The sequence below is a fragment of the Solea senegalensis genome, linkage group LG5, assembly GCF_019176455.1.
Source record: "Solea senegalensis isolate Sse05_10M linkage group LG5, IFAPA_SoseM_1, whole genome shotgun sequence".
In the NCBI taxonomy this organism is placed as follows: domain Eukaryota; kingdom Metazoa; phylum Chordata; class Actinopteri; order Pleuronectiformes; family Soleidae; genus Solea; species Solea senegalensis.
Window position 1 is genome coordinate 19,671,485 of NC_058025.1, and position 23,438 is coordinate 19,694,922.

General features: G+C 44.0%; 1 protein-coding gene across 1 annotated transcript in view; it reads right to left on the reverse strand.

The window, feature by feature from the left end:
- The window catches only part of c5 (complement component 5), a 31,201-nt gene extending 8,588 nt beyond the window's left edge, over positions 1–22,613 (reverse strand). Inside the window, exons 1-19 of the mRNA XM_044027122.1 lie at positions 22,475–22,613; positions 12,181–12,379; positions 11,927–12,080; positions 6,226–6,296; positions 6,035–6,132; positions 5,854–5,936; positions 5,531–5,621; positions 5,327–5,435; positions 4,379–4,511; positions 4,130–4,245; positions 3,733–3,921; positions 2,975–3,178; positions 2,677–2,889; positions 1,853–2,002; positions 1,617–1,746; positions 1,452–1,520; positions 1,101–1,292; positions 361–445; positions 115–197 (exon numbers count right to left, since the gene is read on the reverse strand). Coding sequence (XP_043883057.1) covers positions 115–197; positions 361–445; positions 1,101–1,292; positions 1,452–1,520; positions 1,617–1,746; positions 1,853–2,002; positions 2,677–2,889; positions 2,975–3,178; positions 3,733–3,921; positions 4,130–4,245; positions 4,379–4,511; positions 5,327–5,435; positions 5,531–5,621; positions 5,854–5,936; positions 6,035–6,132; positions 6,226–6,296; positions 11,927–12,080; positions 12,181–12,379; positions 22,475–22,566 — 2,461 coding nt within the window. The 5' untranslated portion in view covers positions 22,567–22,613. The remainder of the gene's footprint in view (positions 1–114; positions 198–360; positions 446–1,100; positions 1,293–1,451; positions 1,521–1,616; positions 1,747–1,852; positions 2,003–2,676; positions 2,890–2,974; positions 3,179–3,732; positions 3,922–4,129; positions 4,246–4,378; positions 4,512–5,326; positions 5,436–5,530; positions 5,622–5,853; positions 5,937–6,034; positions 6,133–6,225; positions 6,297–11,926; positions 12,081–12,180; positions 12,380–22,474) is intronic.
- Positions 22,614–23,438: the final 825 nt, after the last annotated feature.

Consider the following 23,438-nt stretch of genomic DNA (forward strand, 5'->3'; position numbering starts at 1 on the left):
ATGAAGATAGAGATATGGCTGCAGATGATGGTAATAAGAGGATTTGAGGACAAGATGAAAGTGAGGATGATGAATATGAGGGTGAGAAATAAAGATGAGCATGAGGAGACTCACCATCCTTGAACATGCCAATGGCCTTGACCTCCCAGGTAGTGAGAGAGTCTGGTAAAGTCCTGCTGACTGACTCTGAGCCTGGTCTGAAACACACACACACACAAACAAGAGAGAGAGAGACTGACTCAGTCAGTGAACATCTTATTAAACATAATTGTTGTGTACTATTTGATGGCCTTTATGTGTCGTCAATTATGTTTCTAATCTACAGTACTTGTGAACCAAGGCATGTTTGAGGTGTGTCACCTGACAGGTTGCACCTCCCACAGCCAGCTCTCTGGGAAGTAGCTCCGCACCAATGAAGGAGCCAGGTCAAAATCTGCACCCATTTCTGCACAGGGGGGCACACACACACACACACACACACGTTAGTGTAGCTATTCTTTAGACAACGCTGCAAAGTCTTCTATTCATTTGGACAGACTAAACATACTGTAGTGTTATCCCTAACCTTATGGAGAATTTTGTATTTTTTAAGTATCCTTCAGTATTACAGTGACACACTGACAATTGTGTGTATTTCACTGGGTCCACTGTTTGATTTGATTTTATTTGAAAGGGATCATGTGCAATTAAAAACATAAATGTCACCATTTGATGCATTACACCAGAGTTAGCCTTGGGCTAATTTACATCTGCAGTCCCTACCTAAAGATAAATACAACACAGAAAAAAACATCAAATATCACTCAGCAAGTAATGTCATGTAGAAGGACAAGTAAATACAGCACAGATAAAACACTACGCAACAAGTAAGAACATTCAGCAATGTAGGAAGTGCCCCTCACAGGTGCACACACACATACACTCACACAAATAGCCACTGGCAAATTAGTGGGTGCATTGTTGTGAGAGTTTTAGGTGTTTTTTTATGTTAGCTTTAAACCCACCAAGCAGGTCACCGTTTTTTATATTATCTGGAATGGTGTTCCATTGTGTGACAGCTTTAACAGAAATTTATGTTGATATGAGGAGTCCAGACTGACCGTGGCGTCCCAGGACAAGATTCTGGTCCTGGTCCAGTTGCTGCTGCATATACTCGCAGCATTCTCTGAAGACATTTCTGCAGCGGGGGTGTTTGCTGTAGGTTTGCAGGGCGAACTGGTGGCAGGTCACACTCTTTGGGATGTACTTCATGCCATGTTCACAACAGGTCTTAAATTGGCCATAACTCTGCACTACTCTCACACACACACACACACACACACACACACACAAACTGTTATCTGTGTGTTTATGCACAGGAGCTGTGTGAGGCTCACAGGTGTTTTCATTCTACTGTTATAACACAGAAATACTCTGCATGGAGGAACCTTAAGAGTGTGTTTGTGTCTAACCTTTTTTCATCTTCTCCTCATCAGTCGGCATTGCTCGCTTTGCTCGGACTGCCGCTGTGCACGCATCACCTACAAACAGTGACATCAGTGACACATTTAATTTCATCCATCATTGATTGATTGATTGATTGATTGATTGATTGATTGATTGATTGATTGACGTACTGCTGGTACTTGATGGCTCGGCATTAGCGTTAGTGATGAAGGTGAGGCCTGCCAGTCGGAAGACATCAGCGCTGTCTTTGCCGCCACCCCCACCACAGCCCTGGTCACTGTGCTCTATGTGTCGCAGAACCTACAGGCCACCATACATCTTGTTACTGTGAGGTCACTGACAGAAGCAAAACAATTCTGACATAAATAATTATAAAGAAAGTGCAGTAGGGTGTTTTCAGTATAACCATGGAAATGGGGTCTCTGTAGTTGGGTCGCAATGAGAAGAGGGCAGAGTCTACAGCAGAAAGAGCCACCAGTCCCCCCTGATTGGCCCTGATGTCCAGCTGTATATTTTCCTTCGGCTTGTAATTCTGCCTACGAGATGAGAGATCAGTCTGACACACACGCACACACACACACACACACACACACACACAACCATTATTAGTACCTGGCAGTACAGGAGTTTCTGGACTTGCAGAGCTGTACCACTGGATACTCTGTGTCCATTAGATGAAATAAGACACAACTGAAGTATGTGACCATTTTTATTTTAAAACTGATGAAATATCTTGGACATGTCCTTCGTCTCCTCCTTTCTCTTCTGCTTCTACCTCCACATGTCATCAGTTAAAATCCTACCTCTATGCGGCTGCTGTATTTATCTTGCTGTATTACTTTTTAGATTTCGTTGAGGGAGGGGGGTATATGTGTATGGGAATGGTATCCATTTGTTGGATAAATAAACCAATCGTAATTCAGTAAAAGTGGTGATCAGCAATTATATTTGTTCAGATGATTAGTGAGGATGACATCATGAGGCCTTGAGCCAATAAGATGAAAAACACATTATGTATGCTTTCGTCAAGTTGTAAAATGGGATCAGATCAGATCAGACCAAACATTGGAGGAAGGTTAATGAATAAAAGCCAGTAAACCAGCCAGGACCTCTGACATCACCACCATCAAAGCTGCACACAGTCCAAGTCAAACCTCTCCACTGTGGTTAGAAAACACCAGGACCCTCCTCAGATCATTCTCAGCAGACACGCTTTATGTCTTAACTTACCTGGAGTCCATTGACACACTTGTCCTTGACGTCCATCCAGAGGGAGTCAGCCACCAGCTCGGACGTACCTTCTCCATACAGAATGTAGTAGATCAGAAGTCTGATGGACGGGACCATGGAGGCTGTCACCTCAAACCTAAGATTCTGTTTGTTATCGGCACTGGATACAAACTTTTGAGTGCCAAATTTCACCACAGTTCCTTTAGAGAGCACCTGAGGGTAACCCCACAAAATGATGTCATCAAAAAGTCATCGAAATAAACACTAACGACATGCTTCACCAGCTGTACCTTCTTACCATGTAACCAAGGGATTTGATTGACAGGTATGAGGGCGTGGCAGAATACACCTTGATGTTGGCATATTGTCCCACCACCAGACTGTGGCCAAGCAGTGGGGGGTCGATGTAAAGGTAACGCTGGTTTGGAGAGTAATAGGCCACAGCTTGTAAAGTCAAACTGGCCTGACTGGTTGCTGGGAGGGCAGGGTCTACTGTCTCAAACTGTGTCAACAACAAACAACAACACTAAATCAAAGAAACATCAACAGCTAAACAACAACAACAAGAAAAGATGTACCACAAGCAAACAAAAGTTAACAAGAAAATATTAACAAGTAAAAAACAAGTCACTAAGGCAACAAGTAAATATCAACAAGTAAATAAGATAAATAGTAAGCAAATTATGAAGTAAACTAATGTTAACAAGTAGAATTTACAAGTAAACAAAAGTTAACAAATAAACATTAAGAAGTAAATATGTTTTTTTTTATTTCTCCGAGGGAACCTCCCAAAGCAATTAATAAAGTCATCTGTCTGTCTGGAAAAAAAACATGGACAAAAAAAACTAAATTGAACCAAAGTTGACAAGCAATATTTACCAATAAAAAAAAGATGACAAGTAAACATTAAGTACAAAAGGAACCAAATAACAGGTTAATAAGTATTGTAACTGGTAAATATAATCAATATTAAAATCTGTCAGACAGTAAAAATCAATGTAAAATAAAAGAAAAACAAAAACACTAATAAAACTATGTTTTAGTACACCCCTTTACCTTCAGTACTGCCTTGACAGCTTCCTGTGGTGTATTGCAGATGAAAACAGCGATGCCACTTGACTGGCTGCTACTGCTGAGGGTACAGGACATATCCTCACTGGGCCTTCCCTGTCTGAACAGCTGTCGATCCACCAGGCGAACCTGGACCAGGTTCACCGGCTTGTCCAGGTGATCCTTCACCAACACCTGCAGAGACAAACGCAAATGCTCATCTCTTGTTCCTGGCTATAACACTTTTATAACACACTCAATATATACCTGCTTTGGTGGATTTTTCTATATGCATGAGGAAACTGTGTGTATGTCATAACATTAATCCATATGCTACTTTAAATCACAATACAAGTTTATAGTTAGTTTTTCAGATGAAATATTCAGGTGAACTGAACTCTACCTGGATGTTATAAGGGAGTCCAGGTTTGATGAAAGGCGGCGTGGACACCAGGCTCAAAGTGTAAGGTGATTTGACAAATTTCACAGCAGCAAACTCCGCCTCCTGAGAGATACCACCTGTCAGAGAAGGGTGGGGTTGTGGGGGTAAACTACAGTTACTGATGTTGTGAATAAAAATCTACACTATCACAAAGTGGTGACAAAGAATTGGTCTTTTCATTTTTGTGTTGGGATTAGGTGATGTGTGTACCTGTGTCCTCCTGCAGCAGTACAGCTATGTACAAGTACTTCCCCATCAGGCTGTTGAGGTCTTTTGGTCCATCATGTTTGGACAGAATGTTTTCCATGTTAACAGTCACGTCCACTTCACCTAAGGAAGACAGCTGAAGAAGACACAGACAAAAGCACTGGGTATCTTTTGAATGTTTTTATAACCAGGGCCAATAAATAGTTTCTGTACTGAAAAGAAGAGAAACAAACAATATTATGTACTATAAATATCCTATAGATCTATAACGTTACAATGTGCTGACAGCTGCAGTGGTGGAATATAAACATACATTTCTTTGACTTCAGGGTTTTTAAAGTTTGCTTATATCAGACACATAATGTCCTACATCTAGATAACTGCACTGTACATGCCCACCAAGCAGAAACACACTCACACACTAAAGACATGGCTGCAAGCAGGGACACCAGAATTATTTTTTTTTTTTATGCAACAGGACAACTATCACAGTCTTGAGAATGTGTTTGCTGCTTTATCTCGCCATCAGAAGGCATTTTCTGAATGAATTAAGTTTGTGTTGCTTTGTAAAAAGTTAGTTTACTGCACCAAAGTCCATAGATAAAGCATTGATTTTTACATCTCTGCACACAGAGGTTGGTGATCCAGGTGATCTGCTTTTATTTACATCCCCGATGACAGCCACATTATCTTGGAGCATGCACAGTGCAGTCTGAATTGACCATGTGTAGTACCTCATATGTCCATGCTTCAAAAAAAACCTGGACTATTATCTAATGTGGTGAGCTTGACCTAAACATGAGCAACTGTCCAAGAAAGAACAAAAGGAATATGACCTGAAAATTGATGCCAGCTTTTTCTTTGATATTTGACAGTTATTGAAAACCATTCAACAGGATTTATTTTCCTTTTCCTCAACAGCTTACAGTTATATTAGAAGTGGTTTCTTACTCTCTCTCTCGTGACAGAGGTGGGGATGATAACAGGAGGATTTTTTCCGCTAACATAGCCATACCGCAGAAACACCTCTGCATCAGCCACCGGAGCACCATGGAGATACCTGAGAGAAGTAAATATGTATTTGGCATAACAAACAACTATATATTGTACTTGAGTCTATGTCTAATCATGCTAACTGTTGCCATGTTCATTTACCTGGCAGAGACCTTGAAGGTAAATCTTTTGAATTGTCCATAGCTGATGTAATTGACTTCAGGTTCCACAAGGATGGAGAAACTTGGGAGAACTGCAACAGCATAACATTTAATTATTCACATTATCCATCCATCCATATCTTCCACGTTGTCCTCCATATGAGGGTTGTGGGGATGCTGTGCCAATCTCAGCTAAATACCGCTCATGGTCAATTTAGAGTGTCCAATTTGCCTAATCCCCGTGTGGCCCATTATTTACATTATAACTTATAATATTCATACCACCAGTATTGTCAGTGGTTTAACAATGTACCATACTCATACCATATTCTTTAACTTCAAAGTCTGTTTTTGCTGTTGTGGTGAAATCATCTGCGTAGGAGGCTTCAATGGACCAAATCCCCAACCTAGTATAACATACAGAATATGACATTACAAACTGAAATTACATTACAACAACATCAACATTACAAAGTCATTTTAGGTTAGATATTACAGTTCGTACTTTGGGTTAATGGGTATTTTGAAGGGGTTTTGCATGGATGGGACTCCATTATTAACATCAATTATCTCCACAATATCCACTGTTTCAGAATCAGGGTTCTGTAAGGAACAAAGTTACAGATTTTAGATAACAGAGACATACATTGGAAATGTTTTCCTGCCTCTACTACCCCTGAAGATCATTATACTCACCTTAAATTTAAGGAAAACACTACGATTGGCTGGTCTCAGCTCCTGGTTCAGGGAGAATGCTCTAACTTTCACTGGAAAAAAAAATCGCACTTATGAGTAGCACTTCATAGTTTGGCTTACTTCAAGCACTTACTTAGTTCTAGCTCTTGTTTGTACCCAAATATTGAAATGCACTTAATGTAAATTGTTTTGAATAAAAGCGTCTGCTAAATGACATGTAATGTAATGTAATGTAATGGAGACACATTAAAATTTGTTTTTCATAGAGCTGGGCATAGATTAATTTTTTTAATCTAGATTAATCTCACTGCAATCTTGGAGTTAATCTAGATTAATCTAGATTAAAATGGCTCATTTGAATTCTTCTTCTGCTATGTGGCGCTCCTCTGTTTTCATCACACCTAACATTAGGAGTAGGACAGAAAAAGTATATCAGAGTAAGATTGCTAGTAGTAGAAGGCAACTATCAGCAACTAATCAGCAAAACGTTGATAACGTTAGCTAAAGCTATACCGCGTGAAGTTAGTTTCAGGTTGGATATTCATTCAGACAGTTGTCGGACGCGACGGTTGGATATCCAACCTGAAACCATTTTCACCGTGGTAAATTACATAGACCGTTATAAAACAAAAAATGACAATAAATTACATAACGTAACGTTACCTACATCCGCGCTCAGCCAGGTCAGAGCCTTCTGGGCCAGGTATACATCCGCGCTAACATATCAAAGTGAAATTCATAGCTTGCTCACTATGTGGACCCAGGTCCCAGACCCAACTTTGAGAATAGATTAACGGCGATAATTTTCTTATCGCGCGATAAGAGTCTCGCGTTAACGCAGCACGTTAACGCCGTTAACGGCCCAGCACTAGTTTTTCACAATATTTCACTCAATAATGTATGAGCTGACGGGGTCAGGATGATGAGGAGCTTCAGTACAAAGACCACCTGACTGCATAAATTGAAAACATGCTGAATAGGAAGTTAAACCTGTCTAACAGACTTGATGAATGTATGTTGATAAATGTGGAGTGGCTCAGTGGTTAAGACCAGTACCCTGTATGCGAAAGACATCAAAGGTTGCAATGGTCGCTAGTTCAATTCCACCCCTGGCTGATTGCGCTCATACCCATTGTAAGTTGCTTTGGATAAAAGTGTCTCCTAATTGACATGTAATGATTAGTTGTTGAGAACTAATCTTAAACTCAGATATGACAAGACAAGGACAACTTGGACTGGGATCACCTGAACAAGTACCATCTGACTTGGACCAGTGGAATAAGGATTAATGAGGACTCAGAATCAACACTGGAAATCTGGAAAATTGTATGAGTAGATGAGGTTCTGTAACAGGTGTATGAGGACCCAATTGCAGTAACCCATACCACAGGATAGTTTGGCAATTAGTCTTTAATGTCTCCTTCAATAGTCTTTTTGGCTTTAGGTAATAATAATTGTAGTTCAAAAACAGGTTTAAACACAGATGACGAGAGCGTAGCAGGCACTGAACAGAGTAGGCAGGATCTCCATCAATGAATTGGGGAAGTGGAGGAGGTGAAGCTGCAGGTACAAGGGGACTCTCCTTGACTGGCTTCACTCGGGACACATGGAATGTAGGATGGATTCGCATTGATTGTGGGAGTGTCAGCCTCACTGCCCATCTTCTGGATGGCAAATGAGCCGATGAATCTAGGAGCCAATTTCTTAGACTCTACCCTGAGCGTAACGTCCCGACTGGAAAGCCACACTATTTGGCTCACTTGATAGGCGGTAGCGCCGTCGATTAGCAGAGACAGAGTAACGATCTGCAGAGCGGAGGAGGGAGGCTTGTGCTTGGATCCAGGTGCGGTGACAGCGGCGGATGAAGGCTTGGACTGACTGACAGGAAGCCTCTTTCTCTAGTGCAGGAAAAAGGGGAGGCTGGAACCCATAGGCGCACTGGAATGGGGACAGGCCTGTGGCAGAGATATGAGCATATTCTACCCGCAGCAGTTGCTTGGCCCAGGACAGGGGATCTTGGGAAACCATCTCCTGTCCATTGGACTGGGGGTGAAACCCGGAGGACAGACTGACAGTGGCCCCAAGCAGAGCACAGAATTTCTTCCAAAAAACTGAAGTGAACTGCAGGCCCCAATCAGACACCACATCTACAGGGAGACCATGAGCCGGAAAACGTGGAGCAGGACCAGATGGGCTGTCTCTTTGGCCGAGGGAAGCTTGGGTAAGGGCACAAAACAGACTGTCCTCCAATGAAACGTACATATAGGTCATATGCAGGAATTACGACCTTTGTTTACATTTTCAAAACCAGCGCCCCTAGCGGTTGTGTACATAACAGCAACCACTTCCGCCTTAGACGCAGTATCTAGTAGCTTAGCTGATGTTGGCACCGGCAGTCGGCTCAGTGGCGAGAGCACTGCGCCGGAGCGGTGTCAACAATGGTTTGATTCCTAACTATACCAACTTTTTAATATTTTTTTACTTTTATTTTTACTACCTAACGCTGTCTTTTTTGCCCTAACCCTACCCTCAGTAACATCTGTGCATATTCAAGTTGGAAAATACTAGTAAAAACATACCTTTACGTTGGATTCAGGGGTTTGAAAAAAATGACCCACAATCACATTTTCAGAAAACTACCTATATGTACGTTTCAGTTGGAGGACAGGTTGGCACAAAATGAGGGAGTTTACTAAATCGGTCTACTACAGTCAGGATGGCTGTATTGGACCTAACCCTTGGAAGGAGGGAGGCCAGTGACAAAGTCCACGGAGATGTGAGACCAAGAATGATGAGGAACAGGGAGGGGCCGCAGGAAACCAGCAGGAGCCAGGCTAGATGGCTTGTGTTGATTGCAGGCCGGACAGGCATTGAGGACGTCGGATCGCAGAGCCAGAGGAACAAACAGGCGATGAGGGGGAATGTTGCTGGGACCGGGCTGATCCTCCATGGTAGGCTATACATGGACTCAGTATCTTGTCCTTCTTGGCAACGAAGAAGAACCCCGCCCCTGCAGGTGATAAAGAGGGGCGGATGATGCCAGCGGCCAACTAGTCATTGATGTAGGCCTCCATGGCCTCTCTTTCAGGGGCATACAGGGAATACAAGCGTCCCTTGGGAGGAGATGTGCCAGGTTGCAGGTCGATGGCACAGTCATAGGGACGATGAGGGGGCAGGGAAGTAGCCTTGCTCTTGCTGAACACCTCCTTGTAGTTGTAGTACTTGAGTGGGATCCCTGCCAGATTACAAAAGACTTCATGGTCGCAAGTTCAACTCCACCCCTGGCAGGTTGTACTCAATTTCCTTGTAAGTCGCTATGGATAAAAGCGTCTGCTAAATGACATGTAATGTAATGTAGAAGATGACCGTCAAGGGCACTGGCAGAAACAGGACACGGCCTATCCCCAACTGGAGAGCGAGCTCTTCATCCATTATGTTGGCATCCTCCCCAGAGTCAATGAAAATAGCAAGGGTGTGAGAGTCTCTAGGAAGGAGGAGCTTGGCCGAGAACAGGGGTCGTTGACCCAGTGAGGTCCGAGTAGAAGAGTGGCTCACCAGTAACTCCCATCTACTGGTGAGCTCTGTCTTTTGCTGGGCACTGGGAGACAAAATGGCCGGCCTGGCCACAATACAGACAAAGGTTGGCTTGGCGACACCACTCACATTCCTCTGGAGAGAGTCTGGTGCGTCCAAGTTCTGACCCTTCTTGCATTAGCCCAGTTGTAGCGGTGTAGCTGGCGCTAGCGGTGGGACCCTGCAATCGGACTGGTTGCTGATGTCTTGTCGTTCCCTATCGTCTCTCCCGTCTTCGAGCCTGGATGCGTAGAGCTATCCTTGTGGCTAGCTCCAATCAACCCATCCAGCGAGGAAGGGGGTTTGTGAGACACCAATTCATCTTGTATATAATCCGCAAGCCCGTGCAAAAAAGCCTCACGGAGGGCTGCGGCATTCCAGTCACTCTGACGAGCTAGGATGCGTAAGTCAATGGAGTAGTCTGCCACCGTCTGGTTCCCCTGGCGCATGTTCAGGAGTCCTCAAGCGGTGTTGGTCCCAGGGCCCCCCAAGCCAAACACCTTCCAGACCTCCTCAGTGAATGACTGGAAGGAACCATAGGCTGGAGTGTGTTTGTCCCACTCAGTGGTTCCCCAAAGGCGAGCTCTCCTAGTCAGATGGTCAATAGTAAAGGCCACCTTGGCTTCTTCCGAGGGAAAACGTGTGGGGTTACAGGGCAAACAAAATAGAACAGTTTGTCAGGAAGGGACTACAGTTGTCAGGGTCCCCAGCGTAGCGTTCTGGGGTTCCTATCTGAACCTCGTGGACAGGATCTGCTACAGAGATGGGTGCAGCCTGAGGTGGCTGGACCGGAGGAGGTCCTGGAAAAGTTGCCTGGGTTAAAGCAATTGTTAGCTGCTGAACGCCTGCTCGTGGGCTGCTGTAGAATGTCTGGCTTCAGTGGTAACAGAAGTCATTAAAGCCTCATGCTGCTGGAGGACAGCCTCAATCTTCTCAACGCGGTTCTGTGGTGAGGTGATGTGTGTTGGGTCCATGACTGGCCAGATTGTACTATAACGGGTGTGTGAGGACCCAATCGCACTAACCTGGACCACAGGATATTTTGGTAATGAGTCTTTAATGTCTTCTTCAATAGTCTTTTCAGCAAAACAGGCTTAAACACAGAGTCTCTTGGGGCTGAGATATGTCCAACCTCTCATACAAGTCCAGCAAGTTGAGGAAATTCAGCAGTGTAGCAGCAGGATGCCACACCGGCAGGCGAACCAGGAAGGGTTAAGGCAGAGATCATGGTCGGAGACAGAAAGCTGAAGAGTTTACCGGGAGAACGACAAAGCAGGTTAGTCAGAGGCAGGCAGGGTCGGCAACGGGAGATCAGTGCTGGAGAGTCTTGCATGGAGGCTAAAACAATCTGGCAGTTAGTGCGTCAACCAGAGAGGCCTACATAGTGGCTTGATTACTGATTAGGAGCACCTGAGTGCACAGTGGAACAGAGTTGGCTGATGAGGTGGGAGTGGCCGACAGGGAGAGTGGAGCAGGGGGGAGGAGAGTGGAAATTTACTGGCAGAGCAGCAGAAGAATGGATGTGACAGGTTCACCTAGATAAATGAGTACTTGGATTTATTCGATGATGAGCACTACCTTAATGAAATGAGGAACTACTTCACCTGAACAAAAACTTCCTGATCAAGGACCATGTGACCTCATCAGCTGACAAAATCTACTCAAACAAGAAAAACCTGGAAAAAAGGACCCTGACATATTTAGCCAAAGAGGAAGGACATGCAGAATAATGATCACATGGCATTGTGAGTTGCTAAGGACTAATTTTATTTTATTGATTTTCCTTGATTTTATTAGGAAGTCACTTTGAGACAACATCTGCGTGTGAGATTTAGCCAAGGCATTGTTGGTTAGCAACATTCTATGTACAACTGGACAACCACATTAACATCAAAGAGCAATGCACAACATCACAGGAATTATGCATTTGTATGAACTAATTACAGAAGCAGTCACTATTTTTATTATTGTTATTATTATTACAACAACAACAACATCATGATAATGTAATAATAATAACAATAATAATAATAATACTTTTAAGGGACAAGGGACATGAATGCACAATTAAACAGATTATGTTTTCAAGTCATGAATGGGGTAGTTTATCATGAACTTTATCTCTTACCACTCTGATGTGGGGTGTACAGTGGTTTGTCAGTCTGGATAAACAGGAAGCCGTTGGAGCGACTCAAAGGAACAACCACATGCTGGTTGATCCCTGCTGTTTGGACATGGAGGACCACAGATCTCACCTTCTTATCAAGCTGATTAGGGTAAAGCTTTAGAGAAACAGAAAATAAAGTGACATCAAGATTAATCATGTTATGGAACATTTTGACAGAATTACATTTGTTTGTCTCTGTGTGTATCCTGGCACACCCGAACTTTGGCGATGGCCTGATGGTGGTTTTGCGTGTTGAGGGTCACGACTTCTTGAGCCAGAACTGTATGGTCTGGAGCCATGGAGGTCTTCAAGAACACATAGACTGTCACCTCCTCTGAGCCATAGCCAAATAATTGCAGCAGCACTGACTCTGAAGCATCCAAACGCAATGAGACAGGAGCTGTTATCAGATACCTAAAGAGGAGCAGAATGGAACATACTAGAAACCATTTTTAGACATGTCTACTTTGTAAGACAGTGAGACCACACCTTGGAGACAATAGACGAAACATCCTCACTCTGTATATTCTGCTCTTTGATTATCTGTAAATGAATTAATCAACTTGGTTCAAACCTCATCAGTTGGGGACAGTCCCACCACTCTGAAGTGTAAACACTGTCTCATTTGAAGTGTGTAGGTCTGATGTTCTCAGTGCAGGAAGTAGACAAGTCAAGGTGGCTCAACTGTCATGTGAAAATACCCCATGGTGATTAAAAGGTCCTCAGATGGAAATAGCATTCCTGAGTAAATCACAATGGATATGTAAATGTAAAGTGTCTGTATTCTGGTGGGATATCTTGGATATAAGGGATAGAGCTCCCATTCACCGTTGAGTTGGTCTGCTTAACAGAAGCTCCCACACATCAACTGTGTGTCACACAACTTACTGGCTGTATTTTCTACTACTGGACATTTCAGTAAACTGGTATGTTAACCCTTTATTTTTAATATTGCTTTGTTGAGACTGTTCTAAATAGATAAGAATCTGTTATTGAAGATTTATTTAGTCTAGTTATATGGTGAGATTTAACATTCATACCCTCCACCTCTGAGTTGAATAGAAAAGATTGAGTATCATGTCCTGTAAACACTTGAGTTACTTTTTTTTTTGCTACAGTCTCACATTGGCTCACTAAGACATTTTTTTATTTTTTTATTTATTTATTTCGGTCATGACATTTAGATCACTCATCACATAACAGTGCAGTTCACACAATATATATAACCGAAAGGGAGAAGCAAAGCTTATCTAGTCCCGCCCCCATTATCATCATACATTTCATTTCCTTTTTTTTGCCAAAGAAAACATGTTTCAGCATCCGGTAACTCTCAGAGATATAGTCTAGCTCTAGACAGTCAACTCAGACTCCATGTGTGTCTGTACATGTGTCCATGATGTTCCGTCGCGCGTGACATTCTCGACTTGTTGCCTGGCATATTCAACTTCCCAATAATCCAATCAATAGAGGTCAATGTATGTAAAATATTATTTTTATTTATTTATTTATTTTTTTTCCCTTTAGTCATCCATCTCATCCGTAGGATTCGCCTCGCTTTTCTTCTCCATTCTTTTCATGTACTCGAGGGTTGTGGAGACATCGGAGCGCAGCCCAACCATGACTCTCTTTGTTATTGCGCTTTCCACCTTCATATCGCTCCTTTCCTTGGTCATCTCACTTCTGATCTTTCTCAGTTCCCGGTATTGCAAGAACATTCCCCATCCCAGGGAGAGCATTCCGATCATCATGAATGTGAATATGTACACATCCTCGACATCCTCTACATCCAGGGCAGCAAGGCACACGACTTTCCACTTCTCCCATCCGTCCCGAATGTAGCCAGCCATGAAGGTCCCAGCTGGGCAATTAGGTTCACCAGAACCTGGACTTCTTGTCGAGAACACTCTGTCGATCGCATTCAATGACCAGCTTAGCAGTTCCATCTTGGATCAATAGATTCTCCTTAGTGATTTGCTTCACCGTGGCAGCTAAATACTACTGTACTCATGTCTTGACATTTGTCTCAGTGTCAGCTTGTTTGGGTACTTTTTTTTTTTGTTTTTTTGTTTGGTTACATTCGCTTCCCCTGCCATTTCCCACAGTGTCTACAGATTTCTGTCCCTGACCTTTGTCATACCTTCCTTCTGTGTCATTCTGTATCGATTAATCAGAATCAGAATCAGAATCAGAAGAGCTTTATTGCCAAGTACGATTTGCACATACAAGGAATTTGTTCTGGTGTCATTGGCGCATAACAAGCATACAAAATTTTCTAAAGTGAACAGTAAACGTATATATACACAGTATATAAATGTTTTTAAAGATGAAAAGAGCACTACAGAAAGAGCAGTAAAGAGCAGTATGACTGGGCAGAAGTGAGTAACAGTGCAAAGTGCAAAGTTCACAGTAATGAACACAGTAATGACGTTAATATAACGCATAAAAAGGATGTAATGATAATGTGACATGTAGAGGCAGAGGAGGAGTGTGAGGAGTCAGAGTGTCAGGGGGGGTCTCCGGGCCTTGTTGATAAGGCTAGTAGCAGACGGGAAAAAACTGTTCTTGTGGCGTGAGGTTCTGGTCCTGATGGACCGCAGCCTCCTGCCAGAGGGGAGTGACTCAAAGAGTTTCTGTCCGGGGTGGGAGGGATCAGCCATAATCTTTCCTGCACGCCTCAGAGTTCTGGAGGCGAACAGGTCCTGGAGAGATGGAAGATTGCAGCCGATCACCTTCTCTGCAGACCGAATGACACGCTGCAGTCTGCCCTTGTCCTTGGCCGTGGCAGCAGCGTACCAAATGGTGATGGAGGAGGTGAGGATGGACTCAATGATGGAGGAGTAGAAGTGCACCATCATTGTCTTTGGCAGGTTGAATTTCTTCAGCTGCCGCAGGAAGTACATCCTCTGCTGGGCTTTTTTGATGAGAGAGCTGATGTTCAGCTCCCACTTGAGGTCCTGGGTGATGATAGTTCCCAGGAAGCGAAAGGAATCCACAGTGTCAACTGTGGAGTCACAGAGGTTGATGGGTGCAGGTGAGGCTGAGTTCTTCCTGAAGTCCACGACCATCTCCACTGTCTTTAGAGCGTTGAGCTCTAGGTTGTTTCGGTTGCACCAAGTGACCAGCTGGTCAACCTCCCACCTGTAGGCGGACTCGTCACCATCAGAGATGAGTCCGATGAGGGTGGTGTCGTCCGCGAACTTCAGGAGCTTGACAGACTGGTGACTGGAGGTGCAACTGTTTGTGTACAGGGAGAAGAGCAGAGGAGAAAGAACGCAGCCCTGGGGGGATCCGGTGCTGATGACCTGTGAGTCGGAGACATGTTTTCCCAGCTTCACATGCTGCTTCCTGTCAGACAGGAAGTCAGTGATCCACCTGCAGATGGAGTCAGGCACGCTCAGCTGGGAGAGCTTCTCCTGGAGCAGAGCCGGGATGATGGTGTTGAAGGCAGAGCTGAAATCCACAAACAGGATCCTGGCGTAGGTTCCTGCAGAGTCCAGGTGCTGGAGGATGTGGTGGAGGGCCAGATTAATTGCATCGTCTACAGACCTGTTGGCTCTGTAGGCAAACTGCTGTGGGTCCAGGAGGGGGTTGGTGATGGCTTTCAGGTGTGAAAGCACAAGACGCTCAAAGGACTTCATAACAACAGAGGTCAGGGCGACGGGTCTGTAGTCATTGAGTCCTGTGGTCCTTGGCTTTTTGGGAACAGGGATTATTGTCGAGGTCTTGAAGCAGGCTGGCACGTGACATGTCTCCAATGAGGTGTTGAAAATGTCTGTGAACACTGGAGACAGCTGATCAGCGCAGTGCTTCAAGCTGGATGGGGAGACAGAATCCGGACCAGCTGCTTTCCTGGGATTCTGTTTCCTGAAGAGTTTGTTGACGTCCCTCTCGTGGATGGAAAGAGTCAACACTGAGGTGGGTGGGGAGGTGGAGGGGGGGACCGTGGAGGGGGGGACCTTTAAGGTGGGCATTGGTGGAGATGCCCAGGCCCCTGCTGAGGTGGGGGAGGTGTAGGTGAAACACTGGAGCTGGGGGAGTTGGGAGGTGTTGTGGGGGATGGTTTCAGGACTGTCCCTCTGTCTTTCAAAGCGGCAGTAGAACTCGTTCAGGTCGTTGGCTAGGCGTTGGTCGTTAAAGGAGTGGGGGGCTTTAGGCTTGTAGTTGGTGATCTGCCTAAGCCCTTTCCAGACAGACGCAGAGTCGTTGGCTGAGAATTGGTGTTGGAGCTTCTCGGAGTACAGTCGTTTAGCTTCTTTCACCGCCTTGCTAAACTTGTACTTTGCCTCTTTAAGTCTGTCTTTGTCTCCACTCCTGAAGGCCTCTTCCTTATCCAACCTTAACCTTCTGAGCTTGGCTGTGAACCAGGGTTTGTCATTGTTGTAACTCACCCTAGTGCATGATGGAATACAGCAGTCCTCACAGAAGCTGATGTATGACGTCACAGCCTCTGTGTACTCATCCAGACTGTTGGTAGCAGTCCTGAATACATCCCAGTCAGTAGAGTCCAAACACGCCTGTAGATCCTCCACAGCCTCACTGGTCCACTTCTTTGATGTCCTCACTACAGGTTTGCAGAGCTTTAGTTTCTGCCTGTAAGCAGGAATCAGGTGGACCATGACGTGGTCAGAGTGTCCCAGTGCAGCACGGGGGACGGCGTGATAAGCATCCCTGACTGTGGTGTAACAGTGATCCAGAATGTTCTCCTCTCTGGTCGGGCATTTAATAAACTGTCTGTACTTGGGGAGTTCGCGAGTGAGGTTTCCTTTGTTAAAGTCGCCTAGGACAATAACTAAGGAGTCCGGGTTGATCCGCTCCACACACAGTATCTGATCGGCGAGCATGCGCTGTGCGTCCTGCACGCTGGCGTGCGGTGGGATGTAAACACCGACCAGAATGAATGAAGCAAACTCACGGGGTGAATAAAAAGGCTTGCAGTTTATGATGAAAGATTCCAGGTCAGGAGAACAGTGCTGCTGGATCACTGTCACGTCGTTGCACCAGCCACTGTTGATGTAAAAACAGATTCCTCCACCTTTGGTTTTGCCGGAAAGTTCCGTGTCTCTGTCCGCTCTGTAGAGTTGGAAGCCTGCCAGCTGCAGCGCAGAGTCCGGTATTAATCCACACAGCCACGTCTCCGTGAAGCACAAAACAGCCGATGAATAGAAGTCCCTGTTTTTTCCCAACAGCAGTTGTAATTCATCCAGTTTATTTGCCAGTGAACGCACATTAGAGAGAAATATTCCCGGTAGCGATGTGCGTAATCCGCGCTGGCGAAGACGCACGAGCGCACCGGCCCGTTTCCCTCTCCTCCGGCGTTTCACTGCGTGGACAAAGGTGAGCACACCTTTGACCATAATGTCCAAAATTTCCAGTGTGGGGATTAATAGTCATCTCTACATACTTCTTTTTAAATACACTCAGGTTTTATTTGGTAAATAGTTGATTTGTATGTTCTCTGTAACTGGCATAATGTAGGATACTCAAGGCTCTTTTTTGGAGTATAAACAGGGGATAAGTAGTGGTTTTGTAAGTGTATACACACACATTGTGTGTGTGTATGCTTTGGTGCATGTCTAGAAGCAGCTGTAATCTATCCAACATGATGAAGATAAAGGTGACTTGATTTAAAACAAATGGTGAGGCGTGTAGACATTTTACTGTTAGCATGATATTGCGTGCTAAGAGTCAACCAAGAATCCATTTTCTACCGCTTTATCCTCCACACGAAGGTTGCAGGGGTGCTGTGCCAATCTTAGCTGACATTAGCTGCAATAGGTGGAGTATAGTGGCACCCCCACTGGTAAACCCTATAAAATCAGAAGACAGACTGTCTCACAAAAGCCCTTTAAAATATAAAAGTAGAAAAGCAAGAATACATTTTATGTTAATAAATAAATAAATGATTTAAGTTCAAGTTTAATGAGATATTAATAATGTTTACAAGGTTAAGAAAAATAGTCGTACTGTGAAGAACGTGAACGTAAGGGTACGTGAATGTGACTCTACAATATTAAAGTAACAAACTCAGTTGTTGTCAGAGGACTGGAGTCTTTTGACGACATTCTCCTTGAGCAACTTTCCAAATGCAGAATGTCAGTCATTCTCATCATTTAGACTCAGACCTTTCTCAGGCAAAGTTCCCTGTCCTAGCCATGAGGTAGACTACGACACATGGAGAAACAGTGTTGAGCACATTCTACAAGACCTACCTCTGTCAGACTTGCAGCGTTCCAGAAAAAATTCTTGACAACCTCATGCCACCAGCAGCAAATATTTGAACGCCTTTAGGTCCCAACGCAGCTCCCTCCGCTTATATTGAGCTACTTGATTCAGCTTTTGGCACAGTAGAGGATGGTGATTGTACTCAATTCCATTGTAAGTCGCTTTGGTCTGCTAAATGACATGTAATGCTGGAGAAAGGCCGTCCCATTACCTACATCGGTTACAGGTAGTTCTTTCCAAAGCACTAGGGGCTAGTGCTTTGGAAAGCACTAGCCCCTAGTTAGCCAGGGGCTAGTGCTAGTTAGCCAGGAAAGCAAATTGACATCTTCTGCGTCAGTTCTGTAGAGGATGCTGGGACACTGTGCAGACCTTCAGCCTGAATGTGAATGAGAAAATCCACCTCCATTCTCCAAGTTATTGCTGCAGTTTCGTGTGAAACAGGAAGAGCACATTGCAAAAAAGAGCAGAATGAAAAAGCACCTGGGTGCACCAAAGCAGAAAGTCAGTGCCCATCTTTTAACTGCAAGCTCCATTGAGAATGACATGTCATTAGAGAGTGACATCACTGAAATGAGGAAACCCCTTTTAAGCACAGACCATGACTCCTGTGTCCACAAGATCTTGATGCTGTGAGGAGACACCTTCAAGAGCTGAGTGAGGCAGGAGTGATTTGAGAGTCCAAGTCGTCTTTCTCTTCACCTATAGTGGTTGTAAGAAAGAAAAATGGAGATATATGGCTCTGCGTCGATTACCAAATGTTAAAACTACAGACCATAAAGGACGCCTATGCTCTACCTAATCTGAAAGAAGCCTTCTCTGCACTCACAAGCTTAAGGTGGTTCTCTGTCCTGGATCTCAAATCAGGATATTACCAGATTGAGGTGGATGAGGCTGATAAACACAAAACTGCCTTTGTCTGTCCATTGGGTTTCTGGGAGTTTAATGGGATGCCTCAGGTCATTACTAACACGCCCAGCATATTCCAAATATTGATGGAAAAGTGCATGGGGGATATCAACTTAAAAGAGGTCCTAGTTTTTTTGGACAACCTCATTGTGTTTTCAACTCTTGAAGAGCATGAGACCCGCCTTCTCCATGTACTCGAACGCCTCAGGGAATATGGGTTGAAATTGTCCTTGGAAAAATGTAAATTTTTCCAGACGTCAGTGAGGTACCTCAGACACATTCTATCCCAGCATGGCGTTGAAACTGATCCACAGGGAACTACGCTCGTTCTTGGGATTCGCTGGTTATTACCGTCGGTTCAAGACTATTCTAACATAGTGAAGCCTCTAAATTACCTTACTGCTGGGTACCCACCGCTTAGGAAGAGTAGTGGAATAAAAGAGTCCAGAGGTCGGTAGTTCCAGCCAAAAGAACATTTTGGAGGACAATGATTGACTGCTCACTACAGCCCCAGTGTTAGGTTTTGCCAACCCAAAGCTGCAGTATGTGTTACATACTGACGCAAGTACAACTGGGCTAGAAACAGCCCTCTATCAAGAGCAGGAAGGAAAGATGCGTGCTATTGCATTTGCTAGCCGTGGGTTGTCAAAGAGTGAATCTCGCTATCCAGCTAACAAACTTGAGTTTTTGGCGTTCAAGTGGGCGGTAACTGAAAAATGTTGTGATTTTTTTTTTTACAGTGGTTACATGCAGCAATTCCCCCAGAGTGGGGAAACGCAACCTTGATGATGATGGTCTTTTTACGACATCCCCATGGTGAACCTGTCAATGATCTGGTTTCTCAGAAAGAGGAGCGAATTCACCAGTTCATACAACACCACCTACCTGAGTCGGTTGATTTCAACCAGGTCTCTCACAACACTGTTACTGCAGTCTGTGATAAACACCTAGTCTGTCCACCTGTAGGAAATGGTGAAATTGACCCCATCATTCCTCTTGTAACATCTCTTGCTATGTCAGTTGTAGCTATTCCAGACAGCTATGAGCTGTAATTTCCAGCATATTGGATGAGGATCTGAAACAAAAGCAGAGAGCAGATCCTGCCATCTGTGAAATCCTCCATCATTTGGAAACTGGTGAAACCTCTCCTCCAGCTGTACAGAAAGAACTGCCAGTGCTTACCTTCCTCTTGCGAGATAAAAAGCTTGAGCAGCAGAACGAAATTCTCTACAGGAAAAGGCAAGTTGGTGAGGAAATTCACTATTAGCTAGTTCTACCAGAGGAGTTGAGAGATGTGTGGATGGCTAATGACATTGAGGAAAAAATAAAGAGCTGTAGCCGCTGTGTCTATTGAAAAACCCTGCCAGAGAAGGAAGCAACAAGGGATGACTATTTCTGCCGATACCGATATCCGATATTAATATTGCTGCTATGGCCGATAACCGATATCTACCGATATCGATATATGTTTTAAAAAAAAAGTTTCTGAGATGATAAAAGTTTGTACAGAATGTCTTATAAAGGTATAAACATCGGTTGTTAAAATCGGCGCAGTTTTACTCATTGGACCGATGCCGATATGTTAAAAAATTATGAACATCGGCCGATAACAATATTAATGCCGATATATCGTGCATCCCTAGAAGCAACTCTAGTTAACATCCAGGTTACTAGACCTCTTGCGTTAGTCTGTATGGAGGCTGACCAAAGTAATACAAAAGATGTCTTGGTGATCACTGACTTCTTCACCAAGTATTTAGTGCTAATCTCTACTCCCAATCAAAAGGCTAGGACAGTAGCCAAGTGCCTTTGGTAAAATGTTATAGTTCACTGTGGTATCCCTGAAAAATTGCACAGTGACCAGGACCAGACTTTGAATCTAAGACAATCAAAGAGCTATGTGATATTGCAGGAATTTATAGGTGCAGACCACACCATACCATCCCAGGGGAAACCCTGTTGAAAGGTTTAACAGGACTCTCCTTTGCATGCTAGGTACACTCAAAGATGAAGACAAGCAGCACTGGCATGATTTTGTGAAGTCGTTGGTGCACGCATATAACTGCACAAAACGAAACAAAATGAAGTAGCAGTTTCTGACTGTTCATCCTCATTTTTTTTTTCCAAAGGGCAAATGTACAACAGTATGTGAAGTCCCGCTTGTTAACTGCGCAGCAACCGGTACTGGAGGACCCAGATGACGCGAGCCAGGAGACGGGTGCAGCAGCAGCGCGAGCTGCATATTCACAACACTGTGGATTCGCAAAACACCAGCAAGTCATTATTACTTGCCATTATTCCAGCTTCACCATTCAAAAATAGGTTGATAAAGAAATATGGGAAACTTCAGGTTACTACCAGGGAACCGGAGCTAGCTCCAAATTATGATAACTTCGAATACTGTACCATTTCAGGGAAGGGGTGGGGGGGCCCCCTCTTTTTTTTTTCATGTAATAATGAAACGATTATCATGACATTTTTTTATCAACCTTAACTTTGGGGGCCCCCACCAGGTTGTTGCATCTTCAAGGTGATTAAAACCAACACACCTCCACTTGGTGACATCATTTTACGAACACATCCGTTTATCAATGAACTGATTATATGGGGGTGGGGTTACTCATTATTGAGATCAAAATGTTTATTAACATGCAGTCATGCAGTCAGTGTCTGTGTTTTAAGAAATTAAAATGAATGATAAAGAGCAATCGGGCCACACGGCGGTGTAGTGGTTAGCACTCTTGCCTTGCAGCAAGAAGACCCGGTTGGAACAAGGGCCTTTCTGCATGGAGTTTGCATGTTCTCCCCGTGTGTGCGTGGGTTCTCTCCGGGTTCTCCGGCTTCCTCCCACAGTCCAAAAACATGCAATGTGGGGATTAGGTAAATTGGACACTCTAAATTGACCATAGGAGTGAGTGTGAGAGTGAATGGTTGTTTGTCTCTAGCTGTGTGGCCCTGCGATGCACTGGCGAACTGTCCAGGGTGTACCCCGCCTATCACCCGATGTAGCTGAGATTGGCACAGCACCCCCCGCGACCCTCTGGTGGAGGATAAAGCGGTTAGATGATGACTGATAAAGAGCAATCATGATTCTGTCTCCACTGAAAACTGATGTCTTGTAAAACAGATACTTAGCCCTATGCTCTCTGCTTACTCTGCGTATAGGGAGTGGCTTTGCTGATGCAAGACATTCACCTCAGAACAAGAGTGGAGGCGTTTTGCCTGTTTTATCTGTGTGTGGTGGACACTATGAAAATGAGCAGTGGACATTTGTAAACTTCCTCACTGAATCAATAGTTTCAATTAAATATTCTACACAAAGTAAGTGTATCTACTAGTATACCAAGACCATTCATTAAGGATTAATAAAAACTGACTTACGATTTGGACTGAGCCTCTGTCCTCTTGCCAAGAAAACACAAACACAATAGGATGACACACACCTTCATCCTGAGGGTGACGAGGAAACACATTGAGGAAGCTCTGCAGACAACATGGGCTAAGACAAATGACTATGAGCGGCTGGAAGTCTGATTTTATTAGTTAGTGATCAACTCAACTGTCAACAAAGAAACAGGGTTGAGGGGAATGTTGTGTGTGTGTGTGTGTGTGTTGTGTGTGTGTGTGTGTGTGTGCGTGTGTATGTGTGTGTGTGTGTGCGTGTGTGTGTGTGTGTGTGTGTGTCTGTGTCCCAAAGGTGAATTTACTCAGCCTGTGTTTTCTGATCTTACTCAACAGTGTTGACTCTGAGGTTTTCTGTTATCAGCTCATCACTTATTGACAAATCAGCAAAGCAGACGTTCAGCTTTAGTATGTTCATTGTTTTCTCTTCACAGTTAAATATATTGGACATCAACTGGAAAACTGTGCAAGTCAAAACAGACTGAATGTTGAAAGTCACAGTTTGTTGTGCCCACTACAGATGAGATTGTAGAGGTAATCACAGGGTGATGATTTATCTGTGATCAGAGTCATCAGAGTCATTGACTCATCAAATCTAAGGGGTTCATATTCTTAAATAACAATATAGCTGCATTAGCTGATTGTTTTAGCCTGTAGAGAGAGAAACACACAAACAACTAGTTAATATTAACATGATTAACATGATTGACATAAGTAACCAGCTACTTACAGTACATGCATGTGAGCAGGATCAGTTACTGAACATGAAGATGATCACTGAATGTAAACAAAGAGGGATTGGTGGTTTATGACTTATACTGCAGCCAGCCAACAGATGGCAATCTAGATCCACCTTTGGGTTCACATTTTGGAGCTGTCATGTCATCTGTTACTTACTGTCCATGAATCATACTCATGGATTATCTAAGTGGTATTACTCTGT